This window comes from Argiope bruennichi, chromosome X1 (assembly GCF_947563725.1).
Source record: "Argiope bruennichi chromosome X1, qqArgBrue1.1, whole genome shotgun sequence".
NCBI classification, from domain to species: Eukaryota; Metazoa; Arthropoda; class Arachnida; order Araneae; family Araneidae; genus Argiope; species Argiope bruennichi.
In genome coordinates, this window is record NC_079162.1 from 42,388,409 (window position 1) to 42,410,520 (window position 22,112).

Here is a 22,112-nt window from a genome sequence, read left to right on the forward strand (position 1 = left end):
AACGATTTTTTAAAAAAAAGCATTTTTATAGATGAAATATGAAGCATTTTCCCATTACCTTTTACGTATGCGAAGTATGCAAAGAGAAAGTATTTTGATCATTAAAAAGTTCAGCATTCAGATTTTCCGAATCTGAAAAGCACATTGAGATTACGCCTGTCTGTCAAATCGGTAACTGTCTGATGAAATTTTATAACACCGTCATAACACCGCAATTATAGACCCATAGGAAGTCTTTCTGCAGAGAAACAAGTAAACATAACTTCAAAACGCCAAGAGGTAGATGGATAAAATTCTGAACAGTATTTTAGCTTCCAAAGTGTAGATCCACTATAGAATTTTGAACCAAATCCTTCTATGTAATCCGTATATCGGTCTGTGTATTCGCTTGGATGTACTTTCATCCCAAATTTAATATAATGGAGAAATCTGTCATGTACTTTTCATCTGTTATTATTATTACTTTTGCTGCTTAGTTTGGTCATACACAGGCATTTTAGTTCAAAGTGTTTAATGTTAGAATATTTTATTTCGCAATCAAGCAAAGAAAAAGTTAAAAATCTGTTTTGCTTAAATTTCAGTTTTTAAAAAATTAAAAATTTTCAGTCTTATCAAACAATCAAAAGTAAAACGCATTTCCTTTTACTTGTTTAGCAGCCTGGTTGCTAGGCACTGTTTTCAATTTCTAAGGAGCGATCGATCGATTTTTAAAAATAGCTTTTCGAAAGGAGCTTTGACGCAAGATCCGTTGTCATGACAACCGCTATGCCCAGCCACAGTGGGATGCTTGTCCAAAATAAGAATCTTGTGTTGCAATCTGCAGTTCGATTAGCGACTTCCCTCCAAGAAAAAAAAAGTAATCACAGGTGTTTATGGTTTGTTAATTGGGCTTCGAAGGCGTCAGTATCAATTTTTAGAGATTTTTAATGATTAGTATCCCTCGTTGCATGAATATTGCAATTCTTACTGAAAAGAGTTGTATTTTACCCCTAATTTTACTGAACATTTGATCGGTTATGCAACTATTGAACCTGTCTCGTAATAAATGCAGTATTCCGTTTTTTAAAGTAAAAAAGTGAAATGAAAAAAAAAATCATGTAATTTTATGGCTAACGACAAAGGACGTATTAAGATAAATGTGCTCATTTTGTCTTTTGTTAGATTTATGCATCTCTAGGTGTTTATTTTGTTTGTGGCTAAATTGTTATAGAAATGGTAAAATAGTGGCTGAATTCTAAATCCAAAAGCTTTCTAAGCTGAATTATTTATATTTGATAACCTTATGAAATCCAAATTTGTATTTGATATAGGTATCCAATAGAAAGATTTTGAATCCAAATTATTTTCAGCCTCAGTTGTGTTAAACTTTATTGTAAAAGCTTAGGGAAGGAGCTGATAGATAATTTTGATGAGATTACCACCGAATGTTATTGACAGTAGAAGAAATTCATTTGATCAGAAATGGACAGTACTGGAAAAAAAAATATCACAATACAGTTCTTGAAAAACAACTTTAGTTTAAAAATGTTTCATTGTAATTATACAACTACTTCTTGAAGCATATCTGCTTTACATTTTAAATTTGAAATAGTTAATATCTTAACCGTAATATCTTAATTGAACAAATGGTATAAAAGCCGCTTAAAATTAAATTGTGTTTAGAATCAGTTACGGAACAGATACATTTGCTCCTCAGTTATTTTTATGATTTTTAAACGTAATTTATAGAAGTATTTAAAATTATTATAAAACTGCTTTAACATTATTTCCAGATGATATTTCGGGGGTTTAAAATAAATAAAGCATGAAAAATTTGCTTGAATTGTAACTATCTAATCTCATTGTGCAATGATTGTGTGTTCCATGTGACCGTTGAAACTCGCCTCTTTTATACTCGCTTCGCTCCCCCCCCCCTATAAATATCAGTCCAGTTTCGATTTGCTAGACAGTTCTTTTTCAATGAGATTCCCGAATAGCAGCTGATGAGCATGCGCGAGACTTTAGTAACTGCGCGAAAGAATAGAATACATTTCTGTGCCAGGAACAAAGAAATGTAATTTAGTCTGCGGAAGCTACGAGGTAGTGTTTAGTCTACCATATTTGAGTTTACTGAATGATTTGTTTATTACTGGGAGCTTATTCTAAATAGATAAGAGATTTTTTTTAAAACAATGAGTTACTCAAAATCTATTTAATACAAATTGGTCGGATAAAAAATCTTGATTTTGCTGTATGAATTCGAGTAGTTCCGCAAAATCCATTTGTTGCGTACTGCTGAGAAGGCAATAAGCCTAAGGAATATCAGAAAACAGGCACTTACTAAAGGAGGAAAACATGCAAGACTGCCTGCCATTTCAGAAGAGTCATCGTTGATGTTGAACTTAGTATCTAAAAGGAATACAGGAAAGCTGGCATGTCAATTCCGGAAACGTCAAATTTAATGTTCATTTCGAACTTTTAATTAAAGAACAATAATTTAAAACCGAATTTTTATGGGCATTAAAGCTTTTTGCGTCACATTCGTTCTTTAATGCATTATTCAATGATATATTGGAAATATTTTCATGTATGTCCACTCAAAGTTAAATAGATAAAAAATGTACATTAGGCCGTACAAAAATATCTTACCTTATTTGTTACGGATTCATGAAACCGATGGCAGAAAAATCTGCAGAAGTTTCGGAAATTGATTCCCAAATACATGAATTGTCAAAAATGAATAAGTTAAAAAAAGTAATCTTGCTTTGTAACGCTTTTTGTTAAGTAATCATTAAGTTGTTTTTATTATGGTGACAAAAATATTTCATGTTTTATTTCGAACATGTCCTTCATTTTGTGCGACTTACAGTTAAGGAGCATGAGAGGTAATATATCCCCTCTCTTTAATATATAAATTTTGGCTTTCTAAATTCTAGATAATTAATAAAGGGAATGTTTTTTTTTATCTGTATGTAAATATAAACCTTCTTTTAATGTATATTATTTCGAGTAATGTTAAATTGTTGCTTCCTTTTCTTGCTTTTTCCACTCCTTAAAATTATATTGCATTCTGACTAGCATACGAGTGCTATTCGTGTATTTCCTCTGTCTTGAATATATGTACAGAGAAAACGCAGGGATTTTTTTTTTTTCCAGTTTTAAGTGGCAACCGTGATTTAGGTTGATCATTCACAAAAATGTTAAAGCGCAAAAGCGAGTCAATTTTGAGAAAATGGCCCTCAAACTTTTAGCATTGTTTAGGTGTCAGCGTTGCCGAGGCGCGAATAGTATAGTAGATAAGGTGCTGATGTAGTATTCACGAGATTTGGTTTCGGTTCTGCGCTAGCATTTCTTCTCTTTTCTTCTAAATTATTTCAAATTAATTTAACAATTTACGAACAGTTCTAATTAATGTTTTTCATTTTTTTATGTAAAAATAAATATTTATTCTCCTAATTTTTGGATTATAATTTAATTTTTAGAAGAAAAATATAAATGCGTTTTTTAAATATTCAGAATTATTTAGATCAACAATTTATAGATAGTTTCAATTAATATGATACTAATTTTTATATGGAAAGTAAATGTATCTTTTAATATCTAAAGTATAATTTAAAAAAAATTAAAAGATATAAACACGTTTTTCTTAAAAAAAATTTAAATAAAATTACATACAGTTTTAATTAAAAAGTAACTTTTATCAATCAAATATGTATGTTCTCAAAATAATTCTGTTTCAAAATAAATATTCATTCACTTAATACTTGAAACATAATTTTATTTTTAAGCAGGAAAAATAATTACAAATATAACTTAAATGATGATAAATGTTAATTAAATTACTGATATCTTTAAAGTATTTCATTAATATTTTATTACATACAAGAGACAATGATCATTATCGTAAAAACATTTTAAACAAGATATATTTTGACATTTTTGAATAATGAACTAACTTGCACTGTTTATGAATAATGATTATGCACAAGAGAAATCTTAAAGGAATCGATTAAAAAACAAATTTTATATACATGCAAAAAATGTTTGCCCTTCAGAAATTTTTGCATCGCACAAAGCATATTGTATGTTACTAAAAATTTTGCACCATCTGCCTATGCATTCCGTAACTTAACATCTGCTTTCTGCATTTTCTTTTCGATTATTAACTTTTAGAATATTTGACAATATAATTTTATTTAATTCCTGCTAAAACTGCTGTTTCGTTGAGTTATAACAAATAATTTATCTTTATTGAAATTCAAAAAAAACGAAACTTTTAAAGATTTTGAGATAAAAATGTTTATTTTGAAATATTATTGTTAAAATTATAATTATTTTAACACATGAAAATTAACTATAATTCAAGAACCATATACATGAACATAATTATTTTTCTTTTAAAAAATATGTTCTAACATATGTAATAAGAGAAAATACATTTATTTTTCCATACAAAAATAAGTATCACGTTAATTGAAACCCCTTTTTAAATTGTTAATTTAAGTAAATCTGAATATTTAAAAAAAAACATTCATATTTATAATTATTTTTCTTTTAAAAATTAAATTATAATCCAAGAGTTAGGAGAATTAATATTTATTTTTACTTAAAAAATTACAAATATATTAACTGTTACAAAATAACTGTTTGTAAATTGCTAAATTAATTTGAAACAATTTAGAAAAAAATAAAAAAATAAATAAATAAAGGCTAGCCTTATGACCGAACCTGAGTCTTGTGAATACTACGCCTTATCCACTATGCTATTCGTGCCTCGGTAACAGTGACACATTATTAATATATAAGCTATGCTAAAAGTTTGAGGGCCATTTTCTAAAAATTGACTCGCATTTTAATATTTTCGTGAGTGAACATTCTAAATGTATACTACCATTATACTAAATCTCATCCCGAATTCAGTTTTCAACCTCATGCCCTTCTACTATTAGTAACACAGATTTTTAAAAAACATTTTCTGAAGTGAAGTCAAATAAAAGTTGGCAGATTTGCTAAGAATGTGAATCAGAAAATTCCTAAATCAACTCTTCTTTTGAACTTGGTACTTATTGTCACCAATGGAATAATAAATAAATCTGACCCCTCACTTAATATATCGGAATCTATGTTCACTGAGATGAAATAATATTTTTATTGGCAATTGTTATTTGAGATACACTAAAGTTGGTTTCCGCTTAAATAAATCAAACTATTACATTTCTCTTCTATAAAGCTGGTAGCTTAACTGTTACCCTAGAAATCACTTCCCCTGGTACATCCTGATTATTTCCTGCTATTTTTAGTATTGTTAATACAACTATTTTAAAGCTAAATCAATTTCAAAACACATGACTGTATTCATCCGAGTGAATAATGCAGTTAAATTATATTTCATTGAAACAATATTATGTGGTTAAAGTAATTTTTACTAAAATGTGGTAAGCACATACCTTCATTTTTTAAAGATGTGTTGCATCTATTCAGATACCTTGCAGAAGACTTTATATTCAAATGCCAATTATCATTGAGGAGGTTTTCATTCCTGATGTTTTACAAATTGCTAATCATGTTTTTATCTAGATGCATTAACTAAATTAGCCTGATTACCAAACAAATCTTTTATTTCAACAGATGATATATACATGTGTATGAACACTAAAAACAACATGAGCAATGATACAAATGTAGAATTCTGTCCGAATACAAAAATACAAGTTTAAATGGGTAAGGCATTTCATTCTGAATTCATATGTAAACTAGAACATATCGTGATTGGAACCCTAACTTTATTTTTCATTGTTCTGCTATCTCATGGAACTGTTTCAGAAAGAACTTTTCTTTCTAAAAAAACAAGAAATTATATGATATTTTGAATCCTTTTGTGTTATAAATATTTTACATTTAATATAATATTGTAATTAATTATAGATTGTTATATTTTGCGTTGTTGCCAAAAAATTTGACTCTTTGTTCATAAATTTGTTATTTGGTTGACTGTTCTGACTTGATGTATATTCTGCACAGGTTATACGGTGAAACATTTTAGATCGCTTAAGAAGAAAGGGAAGAAAAAATCAAAATTGGGCAAAACCCGAAAACATTTGAAGAAAGGTAAGAGAAGAATTTTAGCTAACTATTTTTTGTGACATTGAAAGTAATATTTTCTTATTGTATGTATAAACATTATTTCTAAGTATAACAAAAGAAAATGTTTACAAGGGAAAGATTCCTGGTTGATGAATATTTTTATGCAACACTTGAATTTAAACTGTACAGTTGCTTTCAGTTTTTTTTGGCTCATGAAATAGTTGAATGTGCTTCTGTTGATATTAGAAATCTGGTAATGAATATAATATAATAAGTGGAAGTGATCTTGCAAAAGCTTTCATGCTCACTCTTTAATAATGGTGGTGTCCTTGGCATAAAATTGTGAATTTTGTGTAAATGTGTTGTGATCTTTGATGTTTAATCCCTTGCATGCAGTTATTTCAAAAGTACCCACAAACCAAATATGAATTTTGGATGAATTTGATGTTCCAGAGGGAGGACTATGTTGAACATGGGAGAAGCTACTGTAAAAGTGCTTACAGTTAAGTCTCTGTAGTACATTTAGTAATCCTTTGAATGACATATTAAAGGGATTTTACTGCATTATTTTTAATTGTAAATCATTTAAATGTGTATTTTAGTCAATCACGTAAAAATCTTATTTGGAATTTTAACTTGAAACCACAAGTTTTCAATGTTCATAATTTCTTTTGAAGTATTTTTTAATTACAGTCATTACAAGATTATTATTTGTTGGACCAATCTCACCAAATTGTAGTTTTTATATAAAAAAAATTCTGCTACATCGGGGGCTTAACAATTTTGAAATAATGGATAATAATAATAATAAATTGAAAAACACCTATTCTTCAGGGTTCATATTTTACAATTTTGTAACGATTTTCACTTTTTCTCTTTTTTTGACCCTTATAGAGTTTTATTTTCCTGTGATTTTTCTATACAAATTTGTGTAAAGTTTCATCTGGATTGACTGAGCAATGTGTAGCATAAACTATAGAAGTTAGGAGCATAAAATTTAACTTTATATTAAAGGCCCACTAAGAATGAATTTTTCAAAATTTTTATTAGACATTTCAATAAAAATTTATTAATAAAATTATTTCTGTCATAACGTCAAAGCATATTATTGCACAAAAATTACATTTATACGGTCTTTAAGTGTTTTAAAAAAGTTAGCTTTTCAACAATATCAATTTTGTCTGAATGCATTATTTCTTTAGTATTAGTAATTTTTAAGAAATCTGTTTTGGGTCCAATTTGGAACAATTATTTTTATTGAAATGAAATTCAAAATACACCCTGTCCCAAAAATATAGACACAAATAAAAAATGACATCCCCAGCTAAAATACTTTTCATGTGTTTTCAGAAATGATCCAGATATATATTTTAATTGATTTATTCAGTTTTATTATAGAAATTTTAGAAAATAACTGTCAATATTTTTTTAAAAATTAAAAATAGCCTGTTCTATAAATATAGAGATCGTCTAACTTTACTTAGAAATGCTATTAGTTGTATTCATCTGATGATTATTTACATTTCTTGAAAGTATTTATTGCCTGTTTTTCTGACTTTTATTTGCTTGGAATAATTTTTTGGCTTGTTCGACTATCAAATTGATGCTTTTATAAATTCAACAAAATCCCTAGAGCAGTGATTCTTAGCCACTGTACTTTGGCACTGTGCCACCAAATTTTAGAAATGTATATAGTAAAAATTATAATGCTTTTTTTAATTATGAGTAAAGTTTGTTTAAATTAAAATACACTATAAAAGAAAACTGTTGATTTTACAAAAGTTAAAAGCTGTTTTCCCGAAAAATAGTTTAACTATTTTTATCTTTGATAACTGTAATCTTTCATAAAGTGGAATTTTTACCCCACATGAAGAAATTTCAAGTGTTCCCATTATCCCCACCTCCACTCAAAAAATGTATAAAGGAAGGACTCCAAATAATGTATAAAAGAAGTGAATAAGAAGTATGAGAATAATTTTATTTTATCATTTTACTAACAGATGGAACGAAGTAAATATATTAAACTCAACAGATAAACTGGTGGGATTCCAAAAAGAAATAGTTTTATGGAAGAATAAAGCTCAGGAAGGCAATTTGGAAAAGTTTGAATCAGTCCCAAAAGATTTTAATGCAACTACTCATAAAATTGTTATTGACCATTTGACAACATTAGAGGAGAGAATTATTCATTATTTATAAAAAAATTTGATCCTGCTGATGTAATCCATTTGTGATAACGAATACTTCTGTATTTAACTTTGAATGAAGAGGAAGAATATTATTTCTATTAATCGAGATTTAATTTTAAAATATTCAGAAGAATCAATTAATTCATTTTGTATCAACATTAGATGCGATTATCCCACGATAGACAAAAAAAGCTTTAAAAATATTATTACAATTTTCTGCATATTATTTGTGGGAATGCGGATTTTCAGTATTAACCGACATAAAAACGGGGAAAAAAAGAAAGAAAAAAGATTGAGACTGTTAAATGTAGAAGACAATGCGAGAGTAGCATTGTCATCTTTACGACCAAATATAAATGAAATTATCAAAAAAACATCAAGTTAAAATTTTTCATTAAAAGTATTCATATTATTACCTTGTAATTCATCCCTTAATAAATGTACTGTTGTTTTTGTAGTACATATTATATTATTTTACATTCAAAATTATTATTATAAACTATCTCATATAGTGTATTATAAGTAAGTAAATAACTTTAAAAAATTTTTTCTTTGTGTGCCGCCAAATTTTGAAATCATTAAAAGTATGCAACTACAAATAAAAGGTTGAGAATGGCCCCAGAATTGAAGAGATTTAGAAGGCGAAGATCATCAAAATTTTGTATTTAAGCTTAAAGTTGATATCTGATAGGCACCAAAAGATATATCTAAGATTTTTAAGCAATCTTTACAAAGTACTTGCATAATTTTGTTTAATGCTGACAAGTGGTCTAGTAAGAAAAGACTAGGTCATCAAAGAATGACATGTATGCATAGTGACAGAATCAATCCATGGATGACATCTAGAAAAAGTGTATCATTGTGGCAAATTGTTTACAAATTTGGAGTGTCAAAAAATATCATTCACAGAATGCTGGAATCTAAACAAAAAAAAACTTTCAAGGAAATGTTAAAGTAACCATGCTTAAAAGTACTCCTTAAAACTGGATGTTTAAACTGTGCAAAGAAAATGGAAAAGGAATAAATGGCTGTCAACCACATTTAGTGGTGAGAAAAAATGGAATTTGAATGGACATTATGGTTATAAATTTCAGTGGCATGTTTTAAAAAGTGAACCAAGAAGTTTTTTTTTAGGAAAAGCAAGCTGGAGGGTGGGTAATGACTGAGTAGTTTTGAATTTAATGTACAAACATTTCTGGCAATTTGTAGTAAGAAAAGGAATTCCCAGGCCTATCAGCAAATATTAGAGAACCATTTTATTCTACTACAGGATTTGTTGAGAGGACCAAACTGTGTATTTTAACAGGACAGGGTGCCTTTTCATGTATCTAATTTGACGAATATTTGGTTCAACATGAATAATATCAGTGTCATGGACTGGCCATTACTTAATCCTGACTAAATCCAATGGAGAACTTGCGAGGATATTTAGCACAAAATGCATATGAAAATGGAAGCTGATATTTTTCGACCAAGGACCTTAAAGCAACAGTAGAGCAAGTATAATATAAACTGAGCTCAGAGGTATTGCAAAACTTAGTACTTTTGATAGAAAACCATCTATTTGGAGTGACTAAAAATAATGGAGACAGAATTCAATATGAACATTTGTAACTGTATTGCTGTACCTTAAATACAATCCAGAAAACAAGTATTGTCTATAATCATGCCATACCCTATTTTCTGTTTTTCTAAATCAATTAAGTCTTCGTTATTTTTCTATTAATTTAACCGTAACTTGTGGTTCATGTAATGTTTATAATTATGCACACATGAAGGGGAAAAAAAAATTTAAAAAAAAATCATCCCATTCTTATTTTTGCCATGAATTGCATTTTATGTTTTTGTCTATATTTTTGCTAACAGAGTATAATATCATTGCTCCCTTGAATGAATCATGTGGTTTTACTGCTGTTAACATTGTCATAATAAAGGTTTTTCTTTGCTTTAAATAAGATTCTTCATTTGATGAGTGTTAATAAATTATGGGGCAATGCGATTTATTGTTTTGTGCTGGCTCAAAAAAATATTTTTTGAAAATGTAGGAGCTGCCATTTGCTTTTAACTAAAAAGCGAGTATCTTTTTAACCTCTGAAATTTGATTCCATTTTTATGAAAATTATGAATTGTTAAATCATTTTTATTTCTTTGTAAAATGTATAATTGGGTTTTTCTTTAATTTCTTTCTTAATTAATTTTAATTTCTTAGAAGCTGAAAATTTTTATTTTTGCATATAGGTTAAAAGCAGATTTTAATTAAATTTTTGAAATGTGAAACTTTTGAAAAGTCCTTTACTGAAGTTCAGAAGTAAGACAAGATAACTTTTTTAATAGTCTGACCATTTCTAAAGGCTGCTATTTTTTTCTATCAAAAATATTTGATCTAAAAATATTCAATTGAAACATAGCATAATTCTATTGCAATTTCTCACCTCACTCTGAATGCAGATGTAAACTAGAATATTTCAGGAATGAAATCTTAACTTTATTTTTGAGTATTCTGCTGTTTCATGGAAACAATCTCAGAAAGAACTATTCCCTTAAAAAGTAAATACTTTGAATTTTTTTGTTATACGTATTTTTATAATTAATGTAGTAATGTAGTTATAGATTGTTATATTATGTCTTATATTGTTGGCTAAAAAGTTGACTTTTTGTTCACAAATTTGTTTTTTGGTGGATTGTTCTGACCTCATGTTATATTCTTCACAGGTTCATCTGCACGGCCTTGCAAAAAACGCCGTTTGTCTCCACAGTATTGCAAGGAACATCATTCGAGTGCCCATTCTCCCAAAGGAGGTCATTCGCCTGCCCATTCTCCCAAAGGAGGTCATTCGCCTGCCCATTCTCCCAAAGGAGGCCATTCGCGTGCCCATTCTCTCAAAGCAGGTCATTCGTCTGGCCATTTTCCCAAAGCAGGCCATTCGTCTGCCCGTTATCCCAAAGCAGGTCATTCGTCTGCCCGTTATCCCAAAGCAGGTCATTCGTCTGCCCGTTATCCCAAAGCAGGTCATTCGTCTGCCCATTTTCCCAAAGCAGGTCATTCGTCTGCCCATTCTCCCAAAGCAGGTCATTCGTCTGCCCATTCTCCCAAAGCAGGTCATTCGTCTGCCCATTCTCCCAAAGGAGGTGATTCGTCTGCCCATTCTCCCAAAGGAGGTGATTCGCCTGCCCATTCTCCCAAAGGAGGTGATTCGCCTGCCCATTCTCCCAAAGGAGGCGATTCGCCTGCCCATTCTCCAATAGGAGGTCATTCGCCTGGCCATTCTCCAAAAGGAGGTCATTCGCCTGGCCATTCTTCAAAAGGAAGTCATTCGCCTGCCCATTCTCCCAAAGCAGGTCCTTCGCGTGCACTTTCTCCCCAAGCAGGTCCTTCGCGTGCTCTTTCTCCCCTAGAAGGTCCTTCACGTGCACTTTCTCCCCAAGAAGGTCATTCATCGGCACATTCTCACAGAGAGAATAAAAGACAGAAGATATCAAGTTCGGACAGTATCGAAACACTTTTGCAGAAAGGTAAGAAAGGAATTTTACCGATCCGTTTTTTGTGACAGTGAAAGTAATATTTGCTTATTGTATTAAGAAAAATTTTTTGACACTTATGTGGAAACATTATTTCTAAATATAACAAATCAAAAGGAAAAGATTCCTGGTTGATGAATATTTTTATGTACCACTTACCTAAAATTTAAACTGAAAAGTTTTCAGTTTTTTTTTTTTTTTTCTTTTTCTTTTTTTCTCCCCTTTGTGGGGGCAGCTTGTGAAATTGCTGAATGTGTTTCTGTTGTTTTTAAAAATCTGTTAGTGGGAAAAATGATGTCAAATTTAATGAGTGGAAGTCGTCTCCCAAAAATTTTTCTTGCAAATTCTGTAATAATGGTGGTGTTCCTCTCCTCTCACATATGTGGACCTTGGGTAAAACTGCCAATGCCTTTTGATCTTCAGTATTTTTTTTGTGATTGATCCTGTGCATACAGTTAGTATAAAAAATCCTGAAAACTGAATAATATGTACTGTGGATATTATTTTTCCGACCGATTCAAATACAATTTGATATTGAAGTACAGTTGTAGTCATAAGATCACATATCAAATTTCATTTATTTAAGTAATTGCATTTACATGAAAAAGTATAAATTGACAGATGATGAACCCTTTGACAGATTTGGTTAAAAATTTTAGTGGAATTGGCATTATAGATTCTAAACTTGTATACCAAATTTTATCTATCTAGATCGTAATGTTTTGTAGTTATCCTGCTCTCTTGTACATGGTCAGCCAGAAAATTTCCTTTGAATGGATTTCATTGAAAATTTAATAAAACTGTACAAATATGGTGTCAAGTGCATGTACCAAATTTCACCTGTCTAGCTCCAAGTATCTTAGAGTTATTATATTCACAGATAGACGTATAAATATAATGCCAAAAAAATACTTTTAGGTTTTGGAGAGGTCTGAAAATGGAGATTTGCCAAACTCATGAGTTAAAATTTTTTGACGATTACAATGTTATCTCTTTTCATATTTCATATTCAAAAAAGTAAAAATGTTTATTTTAAACAATCTGTTAATGCTTGTTAATAGTAGGATTTTGCAGGTAAAATACAGCAAGGTTCTTATCATATATATATTTGAAATGAGGAAATCTATATTTTCAATAATTCAAAAAATTGCAGAATCAAACCTCCATCCCCGCCAGTTGGTTATTTTTACCAATTTGTTATTTATATGAAAGCTTTTGACACCTAGATATACCATTAATGATCATTTGTAGGCCTGGACAATGAACAGATCAACTTGAAATATACTGTTCAAATATTAATCAAAATTTTTCGGTGTATAGCAATTTTGTAATTTTTTTACTGGACTATTAGTTTTTTTTTTGTTAATGTACATTTAATTAATATGCACTTTCCAAAATAACTTGTATTTGGGATAATAAAAACTTTCCACTTTTTCTGTCAATTAATTATAAAAATATTATTTATCTTTTAGTAGAGGGATCAATATTGGACATGAAATTGTATTTTATGTATGGCATTTCATCGTTTCGGAAACAATTTTAATATTCAAACTATACCATCATTCCTTCATGTAATGAAATGATTTTTCAAAAGAAAACGTAAACTTCAATAAGGTCAATTTATTGAATTTCAAATTTATAATTTTTTACTAGTGAACAAAAAATATTAGTGATATCATTTTTACATTTAATGCTCTGTCTTTTAAATCCAGAATATATCTTAGACATTCACATGATTATGTACATAAATTCCAATAAGGACAAAATCATCTTTGCTTATAATAAAAATGAACGTGTTTCTTTGTGCATCTGAATGTTGGCACTTTATTGGCTAGACTTTTTGACATAGAAACGAAGCTTTTCACATATACTTTGGAGGTTGAAAATGTACATCTTTCTGCAAATTTTTGGCAATTTTAATTAAAATTTGATAAAAAATTAATCAAAACTTTGGTATTTTTCTGTGGTAACTTTCAAAAATATTAAATTTAAAATGATTTTTACATTATTTTTAAAATATTATCTTTTCAGTGATAACAATTTTTTTCTGTATCAATTTTTAAAAATATTTTAAGCATTTTCCTTACAATAATACAAAGAATTCTGAAGAAAGACAAGAAAAGGAATTCTGAACTAATAACATGGATGATAATACGTAAATATAATAACATTGAAGTTATAGATACGAGTTACTGTTAAAGTAGCAGATATTTTTTCATTTTTGTTTTATAATCCGAATTTCTTTCTATTTTAATACAAAAAATAATGTAGCATGCAAAATAAGGAAATTAAACTTCTGTCTTTATATTATCATTATTTGCAAAACAGATAAGCAAGCAATATATTTATGTACTTTTGAAAAAAACCTGTAAAAGATATATTTTAAATACTTTGAACATGAAGAAATATCACAATTCCATATTTCTAAAATTTAATTTCAGCTTCACAATTTTCTTACTAAAACTATGCCAAGTTCATCCATTGGAATAACTTCCGCATCTTTCTTAATAACAAATTTCAACCCCCCCCCTTCCATAAGAGATTTTGAAAAAGAAGTCCTTAAATTCACATCTGATTTACAAGAAGCTTATCAAAATAGCCTATGTCCCACTAAAGAATCTGAGGAATTATTTTTCCTCACCACCTTCAAAAAAAGTAAATCTGAAAGAAATTGATTGAAGAAGGAACAAATGAAACACCACTAACAAAAATAATTAAAATAGAACTCAAGCCTGATGTCGCAGATCCTTTAATTAATAAACTTGGGACACTTATGCTCTCAGTATAGAGTAACTCAAACACCACTGATGGTTTCATCTGACGGAGAGCAAAATATTTTAAAACAAAGAAAGTTAATATTCCTGAACTAACCTATCCTGGAAATATTCTCACATGCAAACTGATTTAGAAAGAGCTAAATTAATTGCAAGCCATTTAAAAACTCAATTTCAAGTACATAATTTTGGAGACCCTTTTACTGTGAAGAAGTAAGAACATCAGTATAAAGTTTTTACAAAACCCCTCGCCCTATTAAATATCAGAAAGTAACTTAGAAATAATTAGACTTCATGAAAAATACTAAAATCAGGAAAGACTCCGGACTCGATAACATGTCTTTAAAGCCCCTCCTTAAACTTGTTAACCTTTTTATTTATATGTTTTCACTAAAATATATTCCCAAGTGTTGGAAAATGGCCAGGATTCTTTCAATCCTCGAACCTGCCAAGAATTCCACTAAAGCTGTCAATTGCAGGCTATCACTTTTACCTGCTCTTAGTAAACTGGGAGAAAAACCAATTTTAACCAGATGTCTTAAACATGCCATTTTATTAAAATCTCCGTCCCTTAATAATTTGGGTTCATTATGCAACTCTCTACTGTTCACCAACTCTTTTGAATTGCTCAATACGTCATTGAAGGAAAGTCCTGCAATTTAGCCACTGTTGCAATTTTCCTTATGATTACCAAAGTTTGGACTCGAGGACTAATCCACAAATTAATTGTGTATAATTTTCCTAATTGCATCATATCAATCATTCACTTCTATCTTGAAGATTGCTAATTTATTAACATATCAAATTCCAACTCATTCCCAAAGAAAATTCATACTGGAATTCCTGAGGGCAAAATTTTAGTCTCTTGGATTTTCCTGCTTTTCATGAGCAACATCCCTAGACAATGCAACATAACCCTTAGTCTGTATGCTGATAACACGGATATTCTTGCCCAAGGCTGTATGTACCCCCTCCTTCAAACTTGAATCCTGGCCTCAAAGTGGAAAATACTAAAACATGTTGACAAAACCAAAGCAATCATTTTTTCAAAAGTTTTAAGAATTGTTGTGAAATTGAATTTTGACTGATTCCTGGAAAAACGAAATTAAATATTTGAGAATCAATCACCTTATATAAAAGACTAATTTACTTCTCCCACTGAAATGATGTATGAAAAAAATTAATAAAGCATTCAGAAATCAATATTCCTTCATTTGCCATAATTCCAAATTGTTTAGAAATAAGTGCTCAACTACCAGTCCTATTTGTGTCCAGTTTTAACTTACACTTGTTCGGTATATGATAATTTCAGACGCACAATTTCAGAAAATTTAAAATATGGAAAATAAAACCCTCTAAATGATGCCTAATGTGAGATGATTTATGTGTAATGATTGTATTAGACAAGTCCTAAAAATACCCTGTGTTAAAGGTTTTATTATCTAACTCTCCAAAAACTTCTTTTATAATCTACCAAATATTAGAAACACTATTATCAGAAAAATTCCTCAATATCCCTCCTTGAAAATAAAAAGTACTCAGGCAATCCTTTTTAGATAACATCTCTTTTCCTGAATTGCACAGTTTACCATCTTTATACTTACAAAAACAGCTTCTTGCATTCTAATTGCATAGCATTGATAGTGTGGTTAGTTTTTTTTCTCTGGTCTTTCTCCTCAGGTTCGTTCCTAGCTAATCCTTTTGCTCTCGCCAGCCTCACCAAGTCTCCTTCTCCTTCAAATTTATATTAAATACTTTAATTTAAAGATTTCCTGTCATAATTTATCACATATTTAAAATTCACTCTTCAACGGTTTCTATTAATTTTTATGATTTCCACATTACACTAATTTCTATTAATAGTCTTCACATGCCTTATTATCTACAAGATAAGCAACACAAAGCCTCGGCTAGTTGCCGTGTGCTGCTAAAACTTCCATCAGTATTGATTCAATTCAGTTTAAAGTAAAATTCTTTTAAAAAAGAATAATTGAAAAATTTGTTGGGAATGATTTGAAAAAACAAAACTGTTTTTATTAGTGTTATAGAATATACAAAAGGATAAAATTGTCAAAATCACCAGTCAGTATTAAAAATCTGGCTGATTTGTGATTTATGTCAGCTGATAATTATTTAGGAGATTGGGAAATTATATTGATTTGTTAGAGAAAACTAAAAAAATTGCAATAAAATGCATTCAATTTCGCCTTTGAAGGGGAAAGCAATTTTCCTAGAAATAGAACAATTGGCGTTATATTATCTAACTCCTTATTTATATTAGCATGATAAAATTTGAAAGTAAAACTAATATGTTCATTTAACTTTGTTATATTGCAATTAAAGAATATTATTTCTTTAAATGAATTTAAAAAGTTTTATTTTGCCCACATTTTAAGAACTTGATATGATTTTCTTATGTCTTTTACCATTTTTTTTTCACTAGAAATATTTTGTCTAATATTTTTGTCTTTGAATTCTTCTTCAAAAACTTTCACCTCATTTTGCTACTTTTCCTTATAATATAAACATTGCCTCAAATTATTTTTCTGCTTTATTTTGTTTTCTCTAATAGTGCAGCAGTCACCACAATGTGTACAATTATCATGCATTTCATCTTCTATTACTATTCAATAGTGTAGAAAATGTCACATTTTGCCAGTCTTTTAGTTGCTATTAATCAGTATGGAATCTCCCCCCCCCCTCACTCTTCATTGAATTCTCATTGTCAAAGAAAGTAATTTATATCATGAAAAAGCATCATTTGTCCTTTTTTTTGTGTGTGCTAATTTGCTAGAATTGATATCCTTAAAAAACAGAGAAAGGTGTTAGAATTTTAAACTAATTTTATTTTGCAGATCAAGAGCGTAATCGTTATCTTTTTCCATACGACTTGGATGAGATGTGGTTGGTTTTCTGTGAAAAATGTGATAATTTCTGTTTTCCTCACGCTTTAAGGACCCATGAAGGTATGAAAAAAATTAAGTATTTTTTTGAAACTTAAGTGCATAGATATAAGATGATAAAAATTTCAGGAACCTAAATACTCCAGAACTTCTGTAATACAACTATAATATAAGCAATTGCAAAATGCATGATAACTGCACCTGTTTTTTCATTGTTTGTGTTATCAAAACACAACTATCCAGCAATGGTAATTTGCCCTTCATAGATAAAGTATAGATGTAACATTGTAGCTAAGATGAAAATTTGCATTACATCAGAGCTCTAATTATCTTAGTGGATTTTGTAGAGGGAAAAATAATCAGCTGTCAAAATTTTAAAATAATAATGAAAGCAAGGTCAATATCTTTGGTGTTTCCTGTCTCAGCTAAAGAATGTTATTTTTAATTACTAAAATAGAAAGCATACATAATGTAATATTTTTGTGATTGTAATACAAATATAGTAAACATTCATATATAATTTGTAGCTTCTTTTATGCAATTCTTACAATATTATCATTTTTTTTGTTAAACTTGATTTTCGAGTTTTATTCTTCCAATTTGCCCTATTCTCTTTTAACTTCATTCTATAGAGTTCTATATTGTAATTAATATTGCCTTCAAACACTGATATATAGTACTTGATAATGGATAACCATAGTAATTTAATGAGAACTGATTGGGTGATTAGATTAGACCTTTTCGTTCAAATAATATTCACTTTTAAATATGCTTTGGCAAGTTATTGCCTATTTTATTATTTCTCCAACAGTAATTGCTTAAAAAATAAATGGGAAATAATAATAATAAAATTTTATCTAAATTTTGATCTTTGATTACTCGATTTTCTAAAAGGCATTTTTTGTGTGCAACTTCTTATGATTTAAAAAATTCATTAATGAATTATCATTAGCTCTGTAACTAATATAAAAGGCGCATGAAGTTTGTTTTACATTGACTACTTATTTATATTTTTTGTTAACTATGAGGCAGTTAGCAAATCAAGAAAAATGTTCAGGAAAGAATTGTTTATCACATTCAGTAGCTTTCCTTGGTCAAGAATGAAAAAAAATTTTTAGTTATCATTTGTTGCTAGCACTTTCATCCATCCCAAAATGTCTGTTACTTGCACACCTCTGGGCTAAGGATACAAATTTTCTTTCAACTGCAAAGCATTATTTCAGTATACAGATGTGATGGGAAATTTTTTTAGCTTACTGCAAAAAATAATTATGAAAAAAAGTTGCAAATGGCATTGTTTTTACTTGGTACATATAGATTGACCAAATGTAAGGAGCTTGATGTTTTCATGCAAACTGTTTGTAATTTTAAGCATGTAGAATTTCTACCATTTGAAAATTTTCCATATTTTATCACGTTTTTCATCTATTTTGGAGGAATTTGCTTATATATGTTGTTACACTTGATGTATAGGCCGGTGGAATTTACTCTAACTTCATACCTATATGTGATGTTTCATAATTAAAAAACACTCAAAAATGAATTGTAATTTTTACTCATTTATTCATTTAAGAACGCCATTTCACTCCTCCAGATCCCATGTTCTTTCATACTCTTCTTACTTTATGTCACATATTCTACTACTTAGCTGCGGCAGTATTGTTTTAATACTACAGCCAGGTGCACATTTAATATTTATGGCTGGATAAATGTGTGGTGTGTGTAGAGAATTTTTGAGCCTATAAATTGAAATTATCATATGCATTGGGGGAGGGGATTGTATTGTCAGACAAAAATTTTCACCATTTGAATATTTTGTTTTGGTAGATACTTATAGGACTATACTATTGTAACAGTTTTCATGGAACGAATTTGGAAGAATTTTTTCTGATCTTTTTTGGTTATGATTAATACTGTAAAACAGGGATGGGCATACTTTTTTTGATCGCCGGCCAAAAATCGGGGGGAAAAAAAGTTTGGTAGGCCAAGATAAATTTTTCTAAAATTTTAGAAACAATATAAAAATATTACAGTTTAAATATATGTTAATGAGATGAATGAAATTGCGATTTCATTTTTAAAAGTTACTTATATTGAGGTTTGAAGTGAGATGCAGTGATTCTAATGAACGAGGCTAAATGCTCATCTGTCAGTCTACTTCTGAAATAATTCTTTCTAAGGTTCATAGTTGAAAACACTTGTTCACATATATAAGATGAAGCAAACGTAGCACTGATTTCTGGGCTTGAGATAGTAAATTTGGGAAACTTACTTTCGATAATGATTTGTAAAACTCTAAATTGATTTTTCTCTTGCATCTTGACATTCAAGTTGCTCATATGACAAGGAAGATCTATGAAAAATGCAAAGTCCGAAAGCTATTCTGTGTCTTCTAACATTCTGCACTCTGCAGAACACTGTTTCTCATGGAAGAATAACACAATGTTGTCTTTCAGCTGCCAAACTCGTTCGAAAACACATCCTGCACTGAGCCATCTTACTTGCATGTAATACAGTAGTACATCAGAATATTAAGATTGCACGTACTGAAGAAAATCTCAAAATTTCCTGCGAGTAAGCCCACGAGATTGAATAATATTTATAAGCTTCATGATTGCATCAAGCATTAGTTTCATATTCAATGCAGATTTACATAGAGAATCTTGATGTTTAATACAATGTAGAAAAACAACATTGTTCCTGGGAAAGTTTTGATTAAAGAGTCCAAGAAATCCAGATTTTTTTCCTGTCATATTTGGTACTCCATCTGTTGTAATATTACATATATTTGTTATAGACTCTTTCAAAGTTAAAAGCCCTTCCTGAAATTCGCGAAAAATATGACATTCCTTTGTAGTTCCCTTTTAAGAACGCATGCACGCCATTTCCTCGGTAATTTCAAAGTTCTCATCAACACCTCTTATAAATAATACTAATTGAGCAGTATCATTTATATCTGTGTTTTCATCCATAGCTATGGAGCAAAATTTAAACTGGCCAATCTTTGACTCTAATTGCGATGTCAAATTTTTATGGATGACTTTGATTGTAGAAGTCACCGTTTTTTCAAGATAAGCTTACAGTCTCAGAATTATTTTTCTTGTCTGGACATAGAACGTCACAAACTTGGAGCATGCATTGTTTAACAAACTCCTCATCACTGAGAGCTTTATTATTTTTAGCAATATTGTTTGCTGCAATGTAACTTGCATGTGTAGCTGCTTCTTTTATATATGCTTCCCTTATTGAAAAAATTTTGTCAGCTTTATAATTTTTTACAAAGACTTTCTGCATTTAGTTTTCTTTCATATTCGGATATTGCTTCATAATTTAAATTCTTATGCTTAGATGTAAACTGATGGGAAATGTTATATTCTTTGAAGACTGCTGCAGCTTCATTGCAGATGAGACACACTGGTTTATCTTTTGCAACTGTTAAAAATATTTTGAGATCCATTCATCATTAAAAAGCATGGCACTCTGAATCAACTTTACATTTTTAGTAGCCATTTTTGGGTTGAAATATTTTACGAATAACCCAAACAAGTGCTAGCTACGTTATACTTTTAATAATTTCACCACTATTCACAATGTTGTATGTCCGCAATCTTTCCATACGCAATCAATAATATTAGAACTCGGGTCAAAAGAAAAAGCCCCTGGCTGGAGCTTCAAAATGTGCATATTTGAGGTCTAATTCTCCTATATTGGATTCCCATATGTCTGCTCTCCGAAAAAGAGACAACGTTTGTTGGCACCAATCTACAGCTATAACTAACAAAGAACTTCCTCTTTTTAACATTTTACCGATTGGAAGATGTCTGTGCTTGCTATTTCCCTCGATTTATGTTTAGTAGAACAAAAGTAGAGAAAGTAAAAAAATCAGCAGTCCTTTAAAAAAAAAGGAATAAAAAAACCCCCTATTATTTAATCAAAGTAGAAAAGGAGATCAATATATAATATATAAATATATATTTCTTTTAATTTGCCTCGGAGCAGTAAAATTAAAATGATATCCGTGTGGCGGATAGAACCTTCCAGCCGACCGTAGTTTGCCCAACCCTGCGTAAACCATACCTTTAACAAACGTTAATGTATGCATATAACACTTAATCCTTGTTAACTAGCAGACTAATAATTTTTTTTATCTAATTTGAACAGCTTAGGGGGAAAAAAAAAAGTTACAGGAAGAATGAAAATCTCAGCCGAGTTAGGTACAACCATCTCAAAGAGACTGGAAATAGCAAGGGCTTAAATTTTTATTTTTTCATGTCTTCTTCAAATCAGATGAATTACTATCTTATCATGAGTAAATTTGTGCTATAAGTTTTTTTTTCTTTTTCTTTCTTTTTTGAAATAAGCTGCAATAGCTTAGACATTTGAGGTTCATATTTTTGCGCATCCACCTAACCATCAACTGCTTTTTAATTTAAACATGTGGAGAATTTATCACTTGGCATTGCCTTTCATCTTCATGATTTCGACTCTAATGAAAATATAGGAGGAAATGGAAGAGTTGGAGTTTCCTATATTTCTGAACAAATGAAAGTTAGCTTTGCCTTTAGAGTAGCTGACAAAAACTTTTTTAAATAACCCCTTTATTTTACTACTGTATCCTTTAAAGATTGATTCATTGCTCTAAATTGTCCCCCAAAAAATGTCTA

At 29.7% G+C, this 22,112-nt stretch overlaps 1 protein-coding gene across 13 annotated transcripts in view; it reads left to right on the forward strand.

The window, feature by feature from the left end:
- The window catches only part of LOC129959554 (uncharacterized), a 132,051-nt gene that overhangs the window by 13,920 nt on the left and 96,019 nt on the right, over positions 1–22,112 (forward strand). For all 13 annotated transcript variants that reach the window (XM_056072451.1, XM_056072449.1, XM_056072452.1 and 10 more), the window contains exons 2-4: positions 6,001–6,087; positions 10,965–11,765; positions 17,401–17,511. In XM_056072451.1, coding sequence (XP_055928426.1) covers positions 6,001–6,087; positions 10,965–11,765; positions 17,401–17,511 — 999 coding nt within the window. The remainder of the gene's footprint in view (positions 1–6,000; positions 6,088–10,964; positions 11,766–17,400; positions 17,512–22,112) is intronic.